Source organism: Sebastes umbrosus, chromosome 2 (assembly GCF_015220745.1).
Source record: "Sebastes umbrosus isolate fSebUmb1 chromosome 2, fSebUmb1.pri, whole genome shotgun sequence".
Lineage (NCBI taxonomy): Eukaryota > Metazoa > Chordata > Actinopteri > Perciformes > Sebastidae > Sebastes > Sebastes umbrosus.
In genome coordinates, this window is record NC_051270.1 from 12,697,113 (window position 1) to 12,718,487 (window position 21,375).

At 43.7% G+C, this 21,375-nt stretch overlaps 1 protein-coding gene and 1 long non-coding RNA gene across 2 annotated transcripts; one reads left to right on the forward strand and one right to left on the reverse strand.

The window, feature by feature from the left end:
- The first annotated feature begins 12,514 nt into the window (after positions 1-12,514).
- LOC119481454 (UDP-glucuronosyltransferase 2A2-like) lies at positions 12,515-13,719 on the forward strand. Its single transcript, XM_037758358.1, is given in 2 exon segments — positions 12,515-12,677; positions 12,680-13,719. Coding segments are annotated over 2 exon segments (1,035 nt in total). The 5' UTR covers positions 12,515-12,590; the 3' UTR covers positions 13,628-13,719.
- Positions 13,720-19,827: 6,108 nt separating this feature from the next.
- On the reverse strand, positions 19,828-21,183 carry LOC119500605. Its single transcript, XR_005209645.1, has 3 exons — positions 21,065-21,183; positions 20,941-20,976; positions 19,828-20,122 (listed from the first exon to the last, which is right to left on the reverse strand). It is a non-coding gene; the product is annotated as an uncharacterized LOC119500605 (long non-coding RNA).
- Between the last annotated feature and the right edge of the window lie 192 nt (positions 21,184-21,375).

The following is a 21,375-nucleotide window of genomic DNA, read 5'->3' on the forward strand; positions in this document are numbered from 1 at the left end:
CCAGAGAGCTTCTTTGTTCGGTTTGAGCGGATGGCCAGAACATGGGGGTGGCAGCCAGTGGAGTGGGCAGCCAGAGTGGTCACCTTATTGACGGGAAAAGCTCTTGATGCTTATGCTGGAATGGACGAAGAACAAGCTGAATCCTACGAGGCCGTTAAAGCAGCAGTGTTAATGAAGTTCAATGTGACAGAGGAGACTTACAGACAGCGTTTCCGGAGCACTATTGTGCCAGTGGGAGAAACAGTCCGTGAAACCTACAACCGGATAAAGGGACTTTATAAACGATGGATGCGACCAAACAGCCGCACTAAGGAGCAGATTGGTGAGTCTATTGTTTTGGAGCAATACCTCCGTGTGCTCCAACCAGACATTCGCACCTGGGTAAAGGAGAACGATCCCCAGACAGGAGAGGAAGCAGCGGACCTGGCAGAACGCTACACAGCTGCTCACGGGGACCCTTCAGGAAAAAGTTGACTGTTGGGAAGTCAAGGTTTGGGGAGACCAAACCTTACGGTTTGCCTGTTGTGGACAATAAGGACATTGGGGTTGGTAAGAAACCTGTACATTCAAACTTGAAACCTAACTTCACATGTTTTTTACTGTCAGCAACCTGGCCACAAAGCTTCATTTTGTCCTTTAAAAGATCAAAAACAGTTGAGTTGTGTTCTGTACCTCGTCCTGATAATGATGACCATGATGATGTTAATGAGAATGAAATGATTCCACATAGACATGTAGTAGATGTCACAGTTAACGGTCATGTGGCAAAGGCTCTGGCTGACACTGGTAGTTCGCAAACTTTGGTAAAGTCCAGCCTACTCCACAACTCACTGACTAACTTTGAACGAAATGTAAATATCACATGTGTTCATGGATGTAGGAAAGATTACCCAACTGCAGAAGTGATCATTGAGGTTGAAGGGCAAGCCTTTATGTTAACTGTTGGTGTGCTAGATCACCTAGCATATGATGTAATCCTTGGAGAAGATTTGCCTGTGCTAGACAATTTGGTCCAGCAAAACTCCAGAGCATACTCTTGTGCTGTAGTGACTCGCTCTGTCACCAAGGGGTTAGAACCCCTACCTGATGCAGATGATGGTTTGTTTAAAGGGGAAATAAGGTTAAGAAAACAAAACGTCAGCGTCGTCAGGAGAAAAACAGAAATCTTGATAAAGCTAAATGTCCTGACCCTTCTCTCCCTTTAACTCCTCCCATTGAACCACAATGGCAAATCCCTGACAATTTCAGAGAGATTCAGGAGAATGACTCCTCTCTGAAACCTCTCTTTGCAAAAGTTTGTGAAATAGATGGGGTCCAAAAAGCTGGCACAGGGGGGCTGAAAGGTGTAATTGGGGATCCCTTTGTCATAAAAGAAAACCTTTTGTATTTGGCAGACATTGAGAATCCCAGACTTGTTATTCCAAAAGAGTATCGTCAAGTAATACTGCATTTGGGTCATACTATTCCATGGGCTGGCCATTTAGGGCAGGCCAAAACCTATAACCGCATTGCTGAGCGCTTCTATTGGCCAGGGTATACAAAGAGGTACTGGAGTATTGCAAGACATGTCATGATTGCCAGGTGGTGGCCCCCACCAAAATTTCAGACCGAGGCCAATTACAACCATTACCTATTATGAGTGTGCCTTATGAGAGAATAGCCATGGATATCATTGGTCCCCTGCCAAAGAGTAGCAAAGGACACAAATTTGCCCTGGTGATATGTGACTATGCAACCAGATATCCAGATGTTTATCCACTGCGCTCCATTCAGGTCAAACATATAGTTCGATGTTTAGTGGAGTTATTCTCTAGAGTTGGCATCCCTAAAGAGATCTTAACAGATCAAGGTTTCAAACTTTATGTCACATCTAATGAAGTCACTGTATTCTCAACTTGGTGTGAAAGGGATAAGAACCACTCCTTACCACCCTGAAACCGATGGTCTTGTCGAGCGATTTAATGGTACCCTGAAACAAATGGTTGAGAAAATTTGTTGATGATACTGGCAAAGACTGGGATAAATGGTTGCCTTTCCTTTTGTTTGCATATCGAGAGGTACCCCAGGCTTCAACTGGTTTCTCCCCTTTTGAGCTGTTGTATGGCAGACAGGTGAGAGGCCCTTTGGACATGCTGAAGGAGAACTGGGTGGCTGGTGTGGCAACGTCACCAACAACGAACATCATCTCCTACATTCTGCAGATGCGAGACAAACTGGAAAGTTGCAGAGAAAGAGTCAAAGAAAAACATGCTGGAGGCTCAACATAAACAAAAGGTATGGTACGACAAACATGCTCGAGAAAGAGAACTGAAAACTGGACAGAAAGTGTTGGTACTGCTCCCTACTGGGCCGAGTAAGTTACTAGCGAAGTGGCAAGGCCCCTATCCTGTTACCAGAAAGGTGGGCCCAGTAACATATGAAATTTCCTGTCCTGATAAACAAAAACACAAGCAACTGCTCCATGTAAACCTATTAAAGGAATACCATGAAAGAAATCCCTTGGAAACAGGTGGAGAGCATGTTCTGATGGTCCAGGATGTCCAATCTGAGATGATGTGGCGGAAGCTGAGGAAGCGGACATGATGCCCTTCAGAGAGAAGTGTAAACCCCAGATCCCTCCAGAGCACCTGAGTGTGATCAGTGCATCAACTGGGTGAGCTTAAACAATCTTTCCCATCATTGTTCTCAGAAAAACCTGGCCGAACTGATGTGATAAAACACAAAATTGTTCTGAAGGACACTAAACCTGTTCGCCTGAAGCCTTACAGAATTGCAGAACAAATGATGGAACCACTGAAGAAGGAGGTGCAGATGATGTTGGACATGGGAGTCATTGAACCATCCAGAAGTGAGTGGTCAAACCCCATAGTGCTTGTTCCCAAGAAAAATTGTACTCAACCTCGGTTCTGTTCCGACATGAGGAAACTGAACAGTATTTCCTGTTTGATTCATATCCCATGCCCCGTATTGATGAGCTGCTAGAGAGAATCGGGAAAGCCACTACATCACAGCATTAGACCTTTGTAAAGGTTACTGGCAAGTGCCTCTTGACCCATCTTGCAAAGAATACACAGCGTTCCAGATTCCAGGAATGGGCTTGTTCCAGTACACTGTGTTACCCTTTGGCCTTCATGGCGCACCTGCGAACCTTTCAAAGATTAATGGACATTGTTCTTAATGATTGCTCCAGGTTTTCAGCTGCCTATCTTGATGATGTGGTAATCTACAGTAAATCCTGGGAAGAACACTTGCAGCATCTTGAAATCGTCCTAAGCAAGATACAGGAAGCCGGGCTGACCCTGAATGCAAACAAGTGTTCCTGGGCTCAGGAGGAGGTGAAAATACCTTGGGTACCTGGTCGGCCGTGGGCAGATAAGGCCACAAATAGAGAAGATAAAGGCCATACAGATGATTCCAAGACCCCTGTCCAAGAAGCAAGTGAGATCCTTTTTAGGACTGGTGGGGTGGTACAGAAGGTTGTTCCCCATTTCTCTACATTGGCGGCACCACTCACCGAACTAACAAAAAAAATCAACCTCGAAAGTGATATGGAATGATGAATGTGAACGTGCCTTCCAGGCATTGAAAAGGCAGATCTGTCAAGCTCCTGTGTTGCAGAGCCCGGACTTCACGAAAGCATTCCTTGTGCAGGTTGATGCCTCCGGTGGTTGGACTAGGAGCGGTGCTAGCTCAGGGGGAACCTGGTGAAGAGAACCTGTCCTGTTCTTAAGTAAGAAACTGTTTGACCGGAGAAAAAGTACTCTACTGTGGAAAAGGAGGGACTGGCTATAAAATGGGCTATTGATTCATTGAAGTATTACCTTTTGGGAAGAGAGTTTGTATTGCAGACAGACACAGACCTTTGAAGTGGATGCAATCCAAGCAGCATCAGAATGCAAGGATTCTGCGTTGGTGCCTAGCCCTCCAGCCATACCAGTTCACCATAGAGCACTGTCCTGGTAAGAAAAACCTTATTGCTGATTATCTGTCACGTTTGCCTGACTTATGTAAGCCAGAGGGGGAGGAGGTGTGAAATGTGAGGAAGCAACAACTCCCTCAGTAACTGTTTGGTAAAGCCAAGTGGGGTTGATCACAGTTATCTTTGTTTTTCCTTATGTGGGTAGTTAAGGGGTTAATTGACTGACAGGGACTGAGTGGCTCCAAGTGTAATCAGGTGTGCTCTGATTTCCCAGGTTCTTACTGCAGGTGTCTCCAGTCTGAGCTGATGGCAGCATTCGCCTGATAAGCCAGTTTGAACTGGAAAGGCGGGCTGTTAGGGTTATATGACCATGTGTGAAAGTAGAGTTTGAAAAAGAGAGTGGTAAAAAAGAGCAGCACCAGAGCATGTGGTGAGCAGTGTAACTGAATGCAGAGGATGATTTTCCCTCCATGTGTTTTTTCCTTTGTTTGATGGAATTTTTACAGACTGAAAATAAAAGTCTGCCTTATTTTTCAAGCATACTTACCTGCCAGTGTGATGATTTCTCTTCGTGACTTTTCACCTTGCTCTCCTGCACCTCACCTTGCAACAGTCCTGGATGTTTTTAGCCTTCTGTAGACTTAGCACAAGACCTAGCTCCATCAAAAGTGGAAAAATAGGTTATTTATAACAACTCCAAATCTGTCTCGTTATCTGATTGATGTTGCATGCAGATACCTCAGATGATGTAATGCAATAAAGAGCCTAAGGTTCACTACACGACTATCAACATCCCCCAAGCACCAGGAAGACTCTCGGCCTTTGGTTGAGCTTGCACTGCCTCTGCATGGCCATGTCCTCACATTACAGCTGAAAAAAGGCACACCAGCACGAACATGTTGGTGATTGTATGGACACTCAAGTTCCAGTTCCAGTTACATTAAATATAGACACTGTAAATAAAAAGCACAGATGAAGAATGTAAGGCATTTTTTATGGTCTTTTTTATTTAAAGCAAACAAAAGATGGATGAGAAAAAAACAAAGGGGGAAAAGATCCAGAAGAGTCCAACAGAAAGTGAGGGCACCTAAACTGAGTCGGGTCAAATTAACAGTTTAACATTAGGATGCTCTTTATCTGTTTCTTGGCCCAGGATTCTTTCAATTCCTTCATAACAGCCCTATATATTCCTTCCCTATCTTGTCTCCGTCTGTCGCCTTTTTATGCCTTCGCAGTCCGTCAGTCTGTACCATTCTCATGAATGCGATATCCCAGAAACTTCTGTAGGGAATTTCATCAAATTTGGTGCAAACGTCCACTTAGACTCAAGGATGAACTGATTCGATTTTGGTGGTCAAAGGTCAAGGTCAGTGTGACCTCACAAAACGTGTTTTTGGCCATAACTCAAGAATTCATATGCTAATTATGACAATTTCACACACATGTCTAACAGGATTAAATGATGAAGTGATGACATTTTGGAAAGCAACTTGACTGGTTGGCGGAGGCATACAACCACAAGGCGGTAATTCTAGTTTTACAATAATGTAAAAAGGTTTTGCATGGAATTCCAAATGGTGAAAAACGAGAGTTACGTATGTAACTACGGTTCTATGAGTTCTGGATGACTGCCAGAGGCAGTGTTTAACACTGGATGTTATCCATCTCGCACACGCGCAGGTTCGAGTATTTAATATCAACAAAGTCACATGTGACCTGGGATGACGTAGTTTATATAAGCCCACGTCATCATCAGAGATGTCCCTCCAGAATCTTCTCCCCAAGATTCCGAGTGACAGCCAACTCTGGCAGTCATCCAGAACCTCATAGAACCGTAGTTACATACGTAACTCTCGTTCTATTTCGTTCTTCCTGACTGCCAGAGGCAGTGTTTACACTGGATGACGACTACCAACGTAGTCACGAGGAAAACCCACCTCACCGGGAACGGCCTGTGGATTCCTGAAAGACCACCGATGCTACTGCATGGGGAGCAGCAACATTGACCCTGTAAAAACGGGCAAAGGTGCATGGAGTAGCCCAGCTGGCCGCAGCGCAGATCTCACTTAGAGGAATCCCCCGTAGCGCTGCCCAGGAAGTGGAGACACTCCTGGTGGAGTGGCCTCTGATATTAAGAGGTAAAGGCAAGTCCTTTTGACCTGTATGCTTCCTCAATGGCCTGAACAATCCACCTGGAAAGCCTCTGCTTGGACAGGGTGTGCCCTTTCCTATGGCCCCCATAGCAGACAAACATACTATCAGAAAGGCGAAAGCTCGCAGTCACCTGTATATAATGCCTTAAGGCCCTCACTGGGCAGAGCAGTTCTGCTGACTTAGCATATTCACCCTGTAGGCATGAAGGGTCATAAGCTGCCAGCTCAATGACCTGATTAGAGTGGGCCGGAGCCAACCTCTTCGGGAAAAATGATGGGTTAGGCCAAAGTGCTACCCTGTGCCATCCGAGTTCCAGCGAATACACGTTTCACTCACTGACAAGGCGGTGAAGTTCACTCACACGTTTTGCTGATGCCATCGCCAAAAGGAAAGCAACCTTTACTGAAGACCACTCCAGCCCCGACTGCGCCAGAGGCTCGAAGGGGGGAGACAAAGGGCTTCTAGCACCAGAGGCAGTTCCCACGAGGGAACCTTAACAGCCTGCGGGGGGTTCCGCCGCTGGGCTCCTTTAAGAAATCGGGTCACCAGAGTGTGAGACCCCATGGTCTGGTTATCCACTCTGACATGCCCGGCTGAAATAGCAGCTAACATAGACCTTCAAGGTAGAAGGAGAGAGTTTCTTCTCCAGCAAAGACTGCAAAAACTCAGTATTATTGGCACAGAGGCACTCTGAGGTACCTCCTCATGAACTTTACACCACTCTGAGAATATTTTCCACCTGTTGGCATACAGTGCCCTGGTGGAGGGTGCTCTTGAGTCAGAAATGGTTTGAATTACCGCCTGGTCACATACCCTTAGGAGTGGGTCCGGCTCCTCAGGGGCCATACCCAAAGCTGTAGGCGATCCGGGTTCGGATGCCAGATGCGGCCCCCCAGCTGTGAGAGCAAGTCTTGCCTCTTGGGCAGGCACCATGGAACTCCGTCCAGAAGCCTGTGCATCCCCGGAAACCAGGGTCTCCCCGGCCAGTTTGGGGCGACCGACAGGAGTCTGTTGTTGCCGTGCTGTATTCTGTGTAGCGTTACTGCTATCAGTGGGAATGGTGGGAAGGCATAGAGGAGGCAATCTGGCCATGGGTGTGCCAGGGCATCCTGTCCCCAACGGGCTTGCTGTCTCCATCAGGGAGAACCAAAGAGGGCAGTGCGTTGAGGCTTCTGAGGCAAACAGGTCCACCTCTGCTGCGCCATATTTGTGCCATATCTCCTCTGCCACCTCTGGGTGGAGCCTCCACTCGCCCGCGGGGGGTTTCTGGCGGGAGAGAAAGTCTGCCACCACATTCTGTGGGCCCTGGCCAGATACATTGGCCCTGAGGCTGGAAAAACAAGGGAAAGCCCATACCAGAAGTCTCCGTGCCACCTGTAGCAAACCGGGTTGATCTGGTGCCCCCTTGCCGGTTTACATGGTAGACAGCTGACTTGTTGTCGGACCATACAACAACATGCCTGCCTCTCAAATGTGGTAGGAATTTGCGAAGTGCCAAATATATAGCACGGAGCTCGAGCACATTTATGTGCTCCGCCGCTTCCTGTGCTGTCCAGAGCCCCCTTATCGCTCTGTGCTGCCATACTGCCCCCAGCCGGAGGGCGAAGCATCGGTCACCACCACCTCGCGACGTGAGGGAATCGAACCCAATGAGATGCCCCTGGCCAGATATGCCCCGTCTCTCCATGGCCGCAATGCAAGGAGGCATCGGCTGGACACCCTGACTCTCTTGGATCTGTGGGACTTTGGATCTAATTGGAGACCATTGATCCAAATTTGGAATGGCCGTAAGTACAGGAGGCCCAGTGGCACTGCTGCTGTTACTGACGTCAACATACCTAACAGCCTGAGAAACAGGCTGTACCTCAACCTCCTGTTCGTCCGGAACCGGAGGAGGAGCTGGAGTATGGCGTTTACCTCGTCTTGGTGTTGGGAAGGCCAGCATATGGCGGGAGTCCAAAGTTAAACCAATGAACACTACCCTTTGGCTGGGTATGAGACAACTCTTGGCATGGTTGACGGTAAGGCCCACCCTGTCACATGATGCAGAAGGGACGCAGTGTCCCGCTCTGCCTGTTCCCTGGTCAGAGCACAAATTAGCCAGTCGTCCAGGTATGGGAGGATAAAGCATACCCCTGGCTTGCATCGGGGCGAGTGCCGCCCTCATGCACCTTGTGAAGACCCGTGGGGCAAGGGAAAGACCAAATGGGAGCACCTTGAATTGGAAGGCCTTGCCTTCGAACAGCGAAGCGCAGGTACTGCCTGTGAGGTAGTGCTATTGGGACGTGAAAGTATGCGTCCTTCAAATCGATGGATGTGAACCAACTGTGCCGTGTCACGGTTTGGAGCACATCTGCTGTACTCAGCATGTGGAAGGGCAACACCTTCAGAATGTGTTCAGCCTCGTAAGTCCAGTATAGGGCGAAACCCACCCTCTTTCTTTGGAATCAGAAAATAAACTGAGTAAAACCCAACTTGCTGTGTCTGCAGACCCAGCTCTTCGATGGCACCCTTCCCCAGGAGGGTGGATATTTCTTGTCTGAGTGCCTGGGACTTTGTGGGATCTCTGACCGTGGTCAGTCTGATCCCACTGAAAACTGGGGGCCGGCGTCGGAAATTGAAGATTGTACCCTTGGGAAAGCGTAGCCACCACCCAAGGGTCTGAAGTGCTGCTTTCCCAGCAGCTGAGTTGCTGCTGGAGGAAGCGTCCGACTGCCGGCCCCGGGCATCAGGATCTTCCCCTCTGGCCCTTTGGGTACCTGGGGGGGGCGATACCCTGACCCCCGACCCCTTTCTCGCTTGAGGCACCGGCCGTGCCGGAGCCTGCGAGGTCCTCGGGTACGTATCAGGACGAGCTGGAAGCCGGAGGGCGACTGGTACCACCACCCTGTGGGGGCCGCTGTCGCAATAAAGGCGTAGGTTCCCGGAAGCTAGCAAACTGCTGCCGAGTCTGATCGCCTGGATTCCCCGCTCCAAGGCCTGCTGTGCTGCTGGGCCAAACAGCTCCCCCGGAACCACGGGGAGAGTGCGGAGGGCTCTCCGGCCCGGCTCCGAAAGCGGAGATTGGGCCAGCCATACCTGCCGGCGAGTCAGCGTAAGGGTCGACATTAGTCTGCCAAGATCCCTTGTGATAAGACCGAACGCCTGCAGGGATGCATCACTGAGGCTCTGGACGGAAGCATCCACGCCAGCAGCTTGCAGGGACTGGGACAAGGATAGTATCAGGTGGGAAAGAGAGTTTTCCAAGACGGCCCATGCGTGCCGCTGTTTCATAAGCCTTGACTAGAAAGTCGTCTGTGATGCGACACTGGGGCCTGGGACAGCGAGCATCAGGCCTCAAGACCTCATTTGGAGACACAATAAGGGCGGCAATAGATGGCTCCACTGCTGGCATCTTACCCAGTCCGTAAGTGTCAGCGTTCTGCATGGAAGCTAAGGCCCTGCCGTCAGTGGTGTGGTGGGAAAGCGATTTCGGGTCTGGCCAGCATTTGTGGAGCTCCTCAATGTATGGCTGGGAGGGTGGAACAGAGAAACCCGCCAGGGGCGGGGCCCACCTAAAAAATGCACTGGATGAGGTGCCCGCAGTCGGGGCCTCATCCAAGCCTAAGCGTGCCAGAGCCATACGGACCACTGGCTTAACTGTCGCTGAGCAGGACTCTGAGCCTGCCCCGGACCCACTTCCTGACTGCTAGGGAACAGATGTCAGAAGCGTGGGAGGAGGCTACTAGCTCTCCCTGTCCAGGCCGGTCCTCACAGAACTGGCTACAGGAAGCCCTCGTAGACAGGGCATCCTCATCCCATCCCAGTGGGGTAGGTGTCATAGCCTGCGGGCTGTCATTCTGGGTTGCGTTCACCCTGCCTGGCTGAAGGTTAAGGAGCAGCGCTTTAATCTCAGCAAACTCTGATGTTAGCGTGTCGACCTTAGTTGCCAAACAGTCCACTTTCCTTGCCTTTTTTGTAGGTGAGGCCCCCTCAGGTGGGGCGCGCCTCCGCCAACTCCGTGCATTTGAAGGTACACCCGATAGGGGCAACTGGCACTCGAGCTGCTCTTCTAGCTCAGCTAGTCGAGCTATCTTCAGCTCCCGTGGCATAAAGCTACAATTCATGCACTGACTGTCGGACAGCCCCCTCCCTCAGGTGTACAACACCGAGCATGTGGGGCATTCATCATGGCCATACAGTAGCTAGCAGTGGAGCCATGCAGGCACGGCAAACATGCTCTCCTAACATGGTGATGCTGATATTATAATAATTCTTAGTATTAATTTTATACTCTTATATTAATTTAATTAATTAATGTAGTTATCTACTTATATAATGTGTTTACTTAGTTATGCAAATCATTGGTTACACTGGAGTGAAAGCACTCTCTAGTAACAGAGAGAAAGAAATTACATCAATTTGCTTAACAGCAACTGTCTCAGTAACTAGACACTAGCTTTGAACTAGGACTGTTATTATACAAAAGACACGGAAGATAATAACTTCCCCTTTAACAGCAGCCACAAAATAAGTTAACCCACAAGCGAAATCACTTACTGGGGAGCGGTCGCTCTATCTATCAACAAAGGAGATGTCTGCTTAACGAGCGAAATCACTCGCTGCTGAGCAATACACACTGTAAAAGGAAATGAATTAGCCGACAAACAGCCCAACGGGGCTCGTTGTCCGACGGAGGCTTCGCCGATACTGTAGCGCAAACACTTAGCTCGGCGGCAATAAACAATAGAGGAGACCGAAAACAGACTCCTATCAACAAACGTAACTTAAACTCTAACGACGGGAGGATATACTCACCTTGTTATCCTAGCTCACCTGTCGTTAGCCTCGCTGAATTTAACCGGCGAAAACACCGGTGTTACAGCGTCTAAAGTGTTAGAGTGTAGCCGTGATTAACTAATCGCAGCCCTTGGAGGACGAAAACCGTAGCTCCAACCATGCGGTTGCAGGGCTTCCAGCGAAAAGTCAACGGCTTATCTTTTTAATCAACCTGCATTCGCGGATTACCTGCCGCGAGAAGATTCAAGGGACATCTCTGATGATGACGTGGGTTTATATAAACTACGTCATCCAGGTCACATGTGACATTGTTGATAATAATACTCGACCTGCGCGTGCGCGAGATGGATAACATCCAGTGTTAAAACACTGCCTCTGGCAGTCAGGAAGAACAAAATGGAACTCCTACGGCTGAAATCAAAACCAAAACAAACAATGCATCTGAGGCAGAGTTGCACAACACAAGTGGGTTGATTGGATTTTCTTCTTGGCAATAGTAGTAGTAAATGTACAGAGATGTCAGATTGGTCTGGTCTGGGATCCTGAGGGTAAGAAAAGAATGAGAAAACCCTGAATAAAGTCAACTTATACGGATTTTGACATCTAACAATACATACAAATAAAGTAAAAAGACAGTCCCGGACAACTAGGCATTGCTTCTGGTTCGTCAGTATCATTGGCTGTTGAGAAGTTTTGATCTGAGCATACCTTCTGCCTCTAAGAAAAGCATGTTATTGACTATAAATATGAAACACTGAAGGCAACTTGCTACCTAGAATAAAAACAAATTCAGAAATAATTAACCCAAGGAGGTACAAATAAGTAGCTCTAACACTTTTCTGCTCACGCTTCCACAAAGAGGCCACATTGTTATCCATTTCTTAAAAATATTTTACCCCTAATCCACTTATGTAAACTCTCCTGGAAGTTTTGGTTATATATTCAGTGATCTTTGGTGTTTCACACTCACATCTCAGCACATGCATGCACGGAGCTACTTCATGTAAAACAGGTATGTTACAGATAAATCTTGCATGTAATTTAATATCACTGATTTTGCCTTTGTTAAAGGAAAACTTTATTGTTAAAAATACTTTGTTTCAGGGTATTTTTTAGGGCGTTTATTGATAGATTTCTTACCCAGAGTGATTTAGAAAGCTATTTTTTCCTTTCAGGTTAAAGATGAACCCCCACGGAAATGCAACTTTCCTTCTCTTATTATCCATCGTGTTCTTGTCATGGAGAATTTGTCATGGAGGGAAGATTTTGATCATTCCTTTGGAGGGAAGCCACTGGGTAAACATGGACATCATGATCCAAGCTCTCGACTCTCAAGGACACTCTGTTGACGTGGTACGAACCGACAAAAGCTGGTACATCCAGGATGACTCTCCGCACTACAAGGCAATCACAGTTCCTGTCACTGAAGCCTTTAATCACGACTTCATTAAACCGATCATGAAAAACATCATGGATATAGTGAGGGAAGAGAGCTCGTTTTGGAGCTTTGTGAGTCTTAAGGCTGAGATATTTAGCACGTTGTTTGACATACATAGAATAATGTGCAAAATGGCTACCAACATGTTTAAAGATAAAGACTTGAATGGATAGATTAAAGGAAAGTAACTACGACCTGGTTCTTACTGATCCGGGATGGGGTGCAGGTATTTTGTTGGCTCACGCTCTTAAGTTACCTCTAGTGTATAATGCGCGGTGGATAACTAGCGGAGAGGGACATATGGCTTTAGCACCTACTCCTATATCTTATATCCCAATGACCGGCTCAGGACTGACAGACAAAATGACTTTCACAGAAAGAGTTAAAATCTAATTTTCTTCCTCATTTTGTACGCTCAGGATGAGTTTTTAATCCGTCCTCAGTATCAAGCTGTTTGTGATCACTTCTTTGGCCCAGAAATCAGATACAGTGACTTACTACAGGGAGCAGACCTGTGGCTGATGAGAGTGGACTTTGTGTTTGAGTTCCCTCGGCCCACTATGCCTAATGTTGTCTATATTGGCGGGTTCCAGTGTAAACCTGCCAAACCTCTTCCTGAACACCTGGAAGTGTTTGTGCAGAGTTCTGGAGAGCACGGGGTCATCATCATGTCTCTGGGGACTTTGGTGAATGAACTTCCGGCTGATATAACAAATGAGATCGCTGCAGCTTTTGCTAAATTACCCCAGAAAGTCATTTGGAGGCATAAAGGTGCCAGACCAGCCACTCTGGGCAACAACACTTTAATAGTAGACTGGATGCCACAGAATGACCTCCTAGGACATCCCAAGATGAAACTGTTTGTGGCTCATGGAGGAACAAACGGCGTCCAAGAAGCAATCTACCACGGAGTCCCAGTTGTGGGTCTGCCCTTGTTTTTCGACCAACACGACAACCTGCTGCGTCTGAAAGACAGAGGAGCGGCCAAGGTTCTCACCTTAGCTGCAGTGGACAAAGACAACAACTTCCTGAAGGCCATACAGGAAGTCCTGAATGAGCCCTCCTATAGGATGAACATGCAGAGACTCTCCAGGCTGCACAGAGATCTGCCAATGAAGCCGCTGGATACCGCCCTCTTCTGGATAGACTTTGTTATCAGACACAAAGGTGCAGCTCACCTGAAAGCTGAGGCCTACAGACTGCCCTGGTATACCTACCACTCTGTTGATGTGTTTTTGTTCCTGGCTGGAGCTGTGCTGCTCGTGCTTTTAACTATTTTCATTTCCATAAGGTGTTTATACACTATAATGTGTAAACGTAAAGTCAAACGGGACTAATCATTCAACGTCGTGTCAAGAGGGTAACACGCAAATTGCATAACTCTCACGAAGATGGTTAAGGTTAGGCATTGACTTTGAATGGTTAAGGTTAGGCATTGCCCCTTGAATGGTTAAGGTTAGGCATTGACTTTGAATGTTAAGGTTAGGCATTGACCTTGAATGGTTAAGGTTAGGCATTGACTTCGAATGGTTACGGTTATGCATTGACCTTGAACGGTTAAGGTTAGGCATTGACTTCGAATGGTTAAGGTTAGGCATTGACCTTGAATGGTTAAGGTTAGGCATTGACTTTGAATGGTTAAGGTTATGCATTGACCTTGAATGGTTAAGGTTAGGCATTGACTTCGAATGGTTACGGTTATGCATTGACCTTGAACGGTTAAGGTTAGGCATTGTCTTCGAATGGTTAAGTTTAGGCATTGACCTTGAATGGTTAAGGTTAGACATTGACCTGCAATTTGAGGGTTACCTTCTAGACACGACACATCATTCAATGGATATACATTTTGTACAATTATAAAAAATAAAAAAAATACATCAGTAAAAAAATGGATTTTATGATTCATATAAGAGATTGATATAAGATTGTTTGACTGTATGCCATATGTCCATATATTCTGACAGTTACCAAGCAATGGTATTATTCTGTATGTTTTTTTAATTTGTGTGATCATATTTTAGCAAAGTATTTCTATGAACTAAATGGATGTTGTGACTATTTTCATAACCAACACTACAGGTAAAATACTAAGAATTAATGTAAATGCAGTTGTATGTAATTGGTCCCAGTGGGGATATTTAGATTTTTATTTGACCTTTGTTCAAGTGCAATCGTGAGATAGCAGGGGCTCATGGGAACAATGAACGAGCCCTCCTACAAGATACAGTGATTACTTTTCTCCCTCTTGTGCTTTTCAGATTTGTGTGTCTTGAGAAATGCTTGAAAAGAAAAACAAATAAAAAATGACAAGACACTGAACTCTGTCCTGCTTGTACTGCAAAAATATTATTCATAATCAGGAATTTGTTTAAACAGGCCAACCCCTTCCAAGAAAGGGCAGGGTTTAAAAAACAGTGTGACACAATCCAGGTTCAGGTTTAGCAGGCACAGCAAGAACTTAGAAATGCTGATTAGAAGTTAAATCTGCAGTAGGCAGAATGTTTTTGGCAAAATTGGGCAAACAATTCATAATAACCTTTCAGCATATTGTAATTCAAGTGTTCTGAGAGAAAACTAGACTTCTGCACCTCCTCAGGGCTCTGTTTTCAAGCTTTAAAAAAATCAAGCTTGTGACGGGAGACTCTGGCCAATCACAGATCATTTCAGAGAGAGAGAGAGAGCGTTCCTATTGGCTGTTCATTCAACGGAGGCAGCTGTCAATCACTCGCAAACTCCGATCAAACGGATAAAGTAGGCAGCGCTGATCATATAGGAATTCATATTCTGTTACTGTAATGCCTTTATTTTTTGCCTCAAATTGTAGTGCCGCCCACCCCATATATAGGGCAGATGAGGTGGTTTGGCAACTTTAAAAAGGGATGTTGAAGAACCAGGTTGATAAGCAGGAGTAGTACAAAAAACAACATTTATTAACAAAAAAAGTTTACTGAAACAAAGGGCAAAAATTAAACCTGGGAAATTTAACAAAAATACATTTAAAACTGAATCAAAAGAACACCAAACAAAAGCTCAGAGTAAGCTGCCTCCTCCTTTTTCTGTCCCCCTTACTCCAGTGAATGAGATTGTATCTTCTCAGCCTCACCTAACTGGAACCTACCACCTGACCAAGGTAAGTAGAGGGTGAACTAAACTGAACAAGCATCCCAAATTCACACAAAATAATGAACAGACCCTTAATACAAGATCTCTAAGTTGCAAGCTGACATCTCAATCTATCTATGGGCACCCACACATACCAATGAGCACACCAAACATTATAGAATGTTATTTACTGCAGAACTATCTTACCTATATCAGCTGATCCAACCCTCCATCCCAGGTAGAACAACAACATCCTATGAACCCATAGAACAAACTAAACCAGCTTGTGTCATTTATACACACTTCTTGACAATATATCAAATAAACTGAAACATTTGAGGTGAGAAATAGGCATTACAGTAACAGAATATTGATTCATATTTGATCAGCGCTGCCTAGTTTGACCAGTTCGCGAGTGATTGACAGCTGCTCAGAGACGGCAAGGCTCCAGCTCGGCTCTCATTGGTTGTTTTCACATGATTTTTTTCAGATTACCTGTCTCATGCACTACTGTCAGAATATAGTTTTATAAAATCACTTTTTTTAATCATATTTGCTCCAGTTCTACCCACTGCAGCTTTAACTGAGACATGTGCTATCTGATTAGATGTTTGCTTTCAATGCAGGCTGCTAATACTGCAGTCACTCCTTATAAGTAACAATTTTATTACATTTTCAAGCTGAATGGCAGGTATGTAAGGTGACCTCACATATTCAGAAAGAAAAATCACAGTGGAAAACAGTCAACATGGCTCACAGTTATATACAGACGTTGGATATAATTTACAGCAATGCACACTGCTGCTGCCTATTTTTCGATGACAAAGTCGTAACACCATTCTTTTCATCAGCTCCTCCGTTGTATTTCCCAGAGGAGCTGCAGCAGTAATGGGAGACGGGAGGAAAGCAGCAGTGACAAATAGATTGGATGCTCCTCTTGATTGGTAGCTCATCAACTGACATGGTTAGTCATTACAGTCACTGCTGCTGCTGCTGATGAGTGGCTTTCTTATCACATAAGGTCATTGAACTCTTTGGTTGAACTTCCATGAGAGGGACAATAGTGAAGGCAGGCGGCTGGCTACTGGATTACTGATTAGACAGTGTTGAATTATTACAAAATGAGAGACAGAGGGTCTGTGTATATGAAGTGCAGTTCTTATACATTATTATATTATAGATATTGTGTAAGGCTTTTTTTTCTGTGTTTATTCACATCTGCACTTCATACATTGACCATAATCCCTATACAGGTATATTGTATAATATATAATCTTGGATTTAAATTTAATTCTCTTAGCATATGCTTTACATGATGATTGGACAATGGAAACAGCAAATAATAAATGTATCTGATTAAATGTAACAAGAGGATACATTTGTTTTCTACAATGATTAATCAGTCAACGCAATTTTCAACACCTGCAGTGTTTATTATTGAAAAGAAACTGTGGTATATTTATGAAGCACTGATTGTTCAAAACGGCAGGAACTCCCACTATTATCATTAAAAGGACTAAATGTAATCTAACTCCTCTGCAACAAAGAAAGGATCCATGTACGAATGTAATGTATGAGGACATTTTGTTATCCTCTTCCTGCTACAGTATATTGCTGTTCAGGTGGACGCTTTCAGAAAACAACTTCATTCATTCATTCTAAATATCAACATTTCCTTACTCTCGTATATGAAATATGACACAGATTAAACAAAACAGGGGTGCATCACAGACAGGTGTTTCAGTTATGCATTTAAATTCAAATCGGGAGACCACTGGATCTGGTGGTTCTCCTTTTTGAGCTGGCGTACACACATGCTGGATTCTGTCTTGCAGTTGGATCATCTGTGGTTGAGAAGTTCACAGTTAACTAGTTGGCCCTAAATATTTGTAGGCGTTTGTGCATTTATTCTTAGACTCTTTCTCTTCAAATGTCACAACAGAATTAGCTCTTGTGAGTCAGAGAACATGCTACAAAATGTCGTTCACATCTGTGATGCTGCTCCAAATGAAGATGTGGTTTTCCTGTAAGATGCACTGAACTCACTAACAGAAAAACCTGCTAATCTGAAGTGACAAGGCAGCATTGTACTGTGTAATGACTTCTAAGATTTATTATAAATATTTTATTATTTTTATTTTCATATAGTGCCTTTTTTTAGCGGTGTAAGTAAAGCAAAAACATGCATGCATTTGATGAATGACTCTACTACTTCTCACATTGCCATCTGTGCTTTACTTACTATGTATGAGAATATTACACTATAGTGACACACGTTACAGTACCTTTAGCAGTCAAAATTTGTCTGTGGGCACACATCTGATCAATATCATCGTACTCATCATGATTTTCATCTGTAAGTCAGAAATCAAGGACATCTACTTAACCTTCAATATGCAAAGAAAGCTACTTCTGTAATAGCACAAAGTAGGTTATCACTTACTTGCCATACTGTACGCTCCCTCATAATCATCAGTGATAGACGACTCCTCAGCAACCTCAGCATTCTGATACCTGAGAAAATAGTTTCAAATATTAATATAATAATAATACACAATACATTATAAATAATAATAATAATGGTATGTCTTTTTTATTAAGAATTGTAGACAACACAAAAGGTGAAACATTTATTCAGATAAAATTCAAGTTTATATATTTCAGAACAGAAGTCAATTTCATCTACCAAATTGTTATTTCTTATGTGGTTTAAATGACACATTTATAATAAATCACATCTTACTGTGTGTAAAAGTGACACTGAAATAATAATTTGTATTAAAATGAATTTGTGTTCTTACTCTTCTTCCTCCTCCTCCATGCTAAAAGAGTCTCCTGATAATTGAAAAAAAGTAAAATATATAAAAAAAGAGAAACAAATCGGTTAATTGTTTTCCATTATCATTTTATATCTGAGTATACAGTATGTCATTCTAATCAACAATTAATTATAACTGTTTTATATAGCAATTTTGGATGACCACATGATTTCATTTTCCATATATTTTAGGTTTTGATCCACAGACAGTTGGCAAAAACACAAAATGTAAAAACAAATAAGGAGGTGTCTCTAATGTTTTATACATCCTGGGAGAGGGATTGATGCATCTAAACAGACCAGGATGGAGATAGATTATGTTTTCTTTCCAAGTCATCATAGGTAATTGTATTACAGACTCCCCAGAGTATGCCTTTACTGTAAATCCATTTTCAACATACCGTCTTGTGCTTCCAAATCCTCTCCCTCTGTCTGCACCTGCTGTTCCTCCGCCATGTCTGCAATTAGCCTGCTGACTCGCCGCACTGTAAGAAAACACAACTCAAGCCCTTTAATCAACTCTGCATTGGCAGATTCAGTCGTGTATCCAGTATGTTTTAGTTTACTGTAGACATCCTTCATGTAATAAAATGTCTTAGAGCACAAATCACTGAACAGCAATGAACAATTAAAACCAAATGACTCTTATCTTATACTCATAGGTTTGGGAATGTTCTTAAATTCACCAGCATTAAGTGAGACTGGGTCAAATGTTAAACTCACCATGGATTGCATGAGCCTGAGCCCGCTGAAATAAGAAAAAAACTAATTTAAAAGTGAAAAAAAGCCTGCATACTGTATGTTCAAATTCATAATGTGGTTAGTTTGACAAGCCAGTGTCATACAGAATAGAAGTTTCATCTGAATACCAATAATAGGTCTTTTTTTTAGTGTGTCAGTCAATGATAATACTACAGTACATACTACAAAATATGAACTCTAAAAATGAGTGATTTTCCTTTTGATTTCCCTCCAGTCATCTGACCTCTTTTGTTGATCCACCACAGACACAGACCCAGTAACAACATCAGGGTTATCGGTCCACAAAAGACACTCACTAGGAGGACCAAACTTCCTGGAAAGCAAAAACACACATGGTGGACATCACTATGTTATGTTTCAAAGGACTTTTAACATTGAAGCACCATCAAAAACAAACAAAATCCTTTTTTTACTGCATTTTGTAACCTTAAACATTAGAAACACTCACTTTGACCTCGAGTGACACCGCATTATTTCCATGGAGGGTTCTCTCGTGCTCTTGGATGCATTTCGATGGCAGCACCACGCAGCTGTAACGGCCTGAATCCCTCGTGACGGCACCTTGGATGGTGAAAGTTGCCTCCATCCGGGTCACATTAAATGCTTGCACTTGGAGGATGGTCTCGTCCCTCCTCAGGTAAGAGTGGATGAGTTGACATTCGCCGAGTGTTTGCAGGGTGTCAGAAACAGTACACCTGAACGCAACATCGTCTCCCTCGGTAACAGCGGATGGCCCAGCTACTGAAATATCTGCAGGGAGAAAATTGGCTGCGTGGCAGGAAGGACGAAATGAGTGGATAGAAATAACGCTGACATATAATGCTTTCATTAATATTAACAAATCCTTACATATAACCAGAATCTGAATGACGTTGAGTCCTCTCTGGGCTACTTTGGAAAGCGAATCATTGTTTATGGAGTAAACACCAGCTGTAGTTTCCACTGTGATGAAGACCAACTCTGCGTATGATGAAGATGGTGTCATCTTGATCCCGCTTCTGCTTCGTTTTCTCGATACAAAGGTCACCGTTACACAAATAAACATAAACCGTGATCTGCTCCTTGAGCCCAAATGTGCTGCAGGTCACGTAAAGGTCACTGTTCTCGCTTATAGTTTTCTGTTGGACCAGGATCTTTGCAGGAATAACATCTGGTTGTTGAAAAAGAGACAGAGGTAATACTTCATTTTAGAAATTTCATGGTAATTAGGTGAAAATTAACAAGTAACCTATTTGAAATTTCTTTGGAATTACTGCCAAATTACCCCAATATTTATCTAAAAATTTATCGAAAATTACTTTGTTTGGCTGTCTTGACTTGGGACTTGACTCTGGACTTTTATTATTATTATTTTATATCTATTATAAATATTATTTAATAATTATATTCCGCTGTTTCCCAATAAGCAGTAATAAATAGTTGGTAATTTATTTATGACATTTCCAGGGAAAGAATTCAAAGTTAATTGATATGCTTTATTTCCATGTCTGCTGATAAATAGATAATAATTACCAAATAAACTTCTTTGAAATTTCTTTAAAAAACTCCTTGAATAATTACATTAGCTACCAGGTTACATTTATATCGACAATAAGTCACACAATGGTGAGATTTATGCCGGATCAGAAGTGTCTTCTATTAGTTTTGTTTTTCCACCTCCGATGACGAGGAGTGCACAGCCGCTTCTCAAGCCTAAGGGCCCTATTTTAAGCTATTTTAGCATATAATTATTAATTCGTATTTATAATAAATTCATTTTTGATCATTTTTTAGGTAAATATTGGAGTAATTTGGCAGTAATTCCAAAGAAATTTCAAATAAGTTACTTGCTAATTATCACCTAATTACCATAAAATTTGTGGACCTGTGAAATGAAGTGTTATCGAGACAGACGTTGAATTGATAATGTTACAATGCAAAATATTGAGAATACAGCACACAGATGTGTTCTCTTAAAGGAAAGCTCACCATTAGTTTGGCTTTTGACCTTATTTACGAGAGCACCTTGAAGGGAAAAAAAAAAGTCAAATTAATCCTTTCTCCTTATACAAACAATTAAATAGTTAAATATAACACTTGTTAATGTACTTACACAGAAGAATGGTGATTATAATCATGATTATGAGCAGTGTGACTCCCATAGACTCCACAGCACCATGTGAAACACTGAACAGGTTCTTATCTACACCCACAGACAGCTGTAAGAATACATATGCAGAACCTATAACGAAGCCACTTCCTGTGGTGTATTGTGACACTTGAACAGCTTCTGCTCCAAAATTAAACATCACCTGTTCAAAATAGTTCATGCGTGCTTTCACTGAGCTATTGTTGGCAGGTAAAACTTGTTCATCTTATTTCATTTTTGTTCCTTTTCATAGCCAGTTTTTGCAGAACGGAACT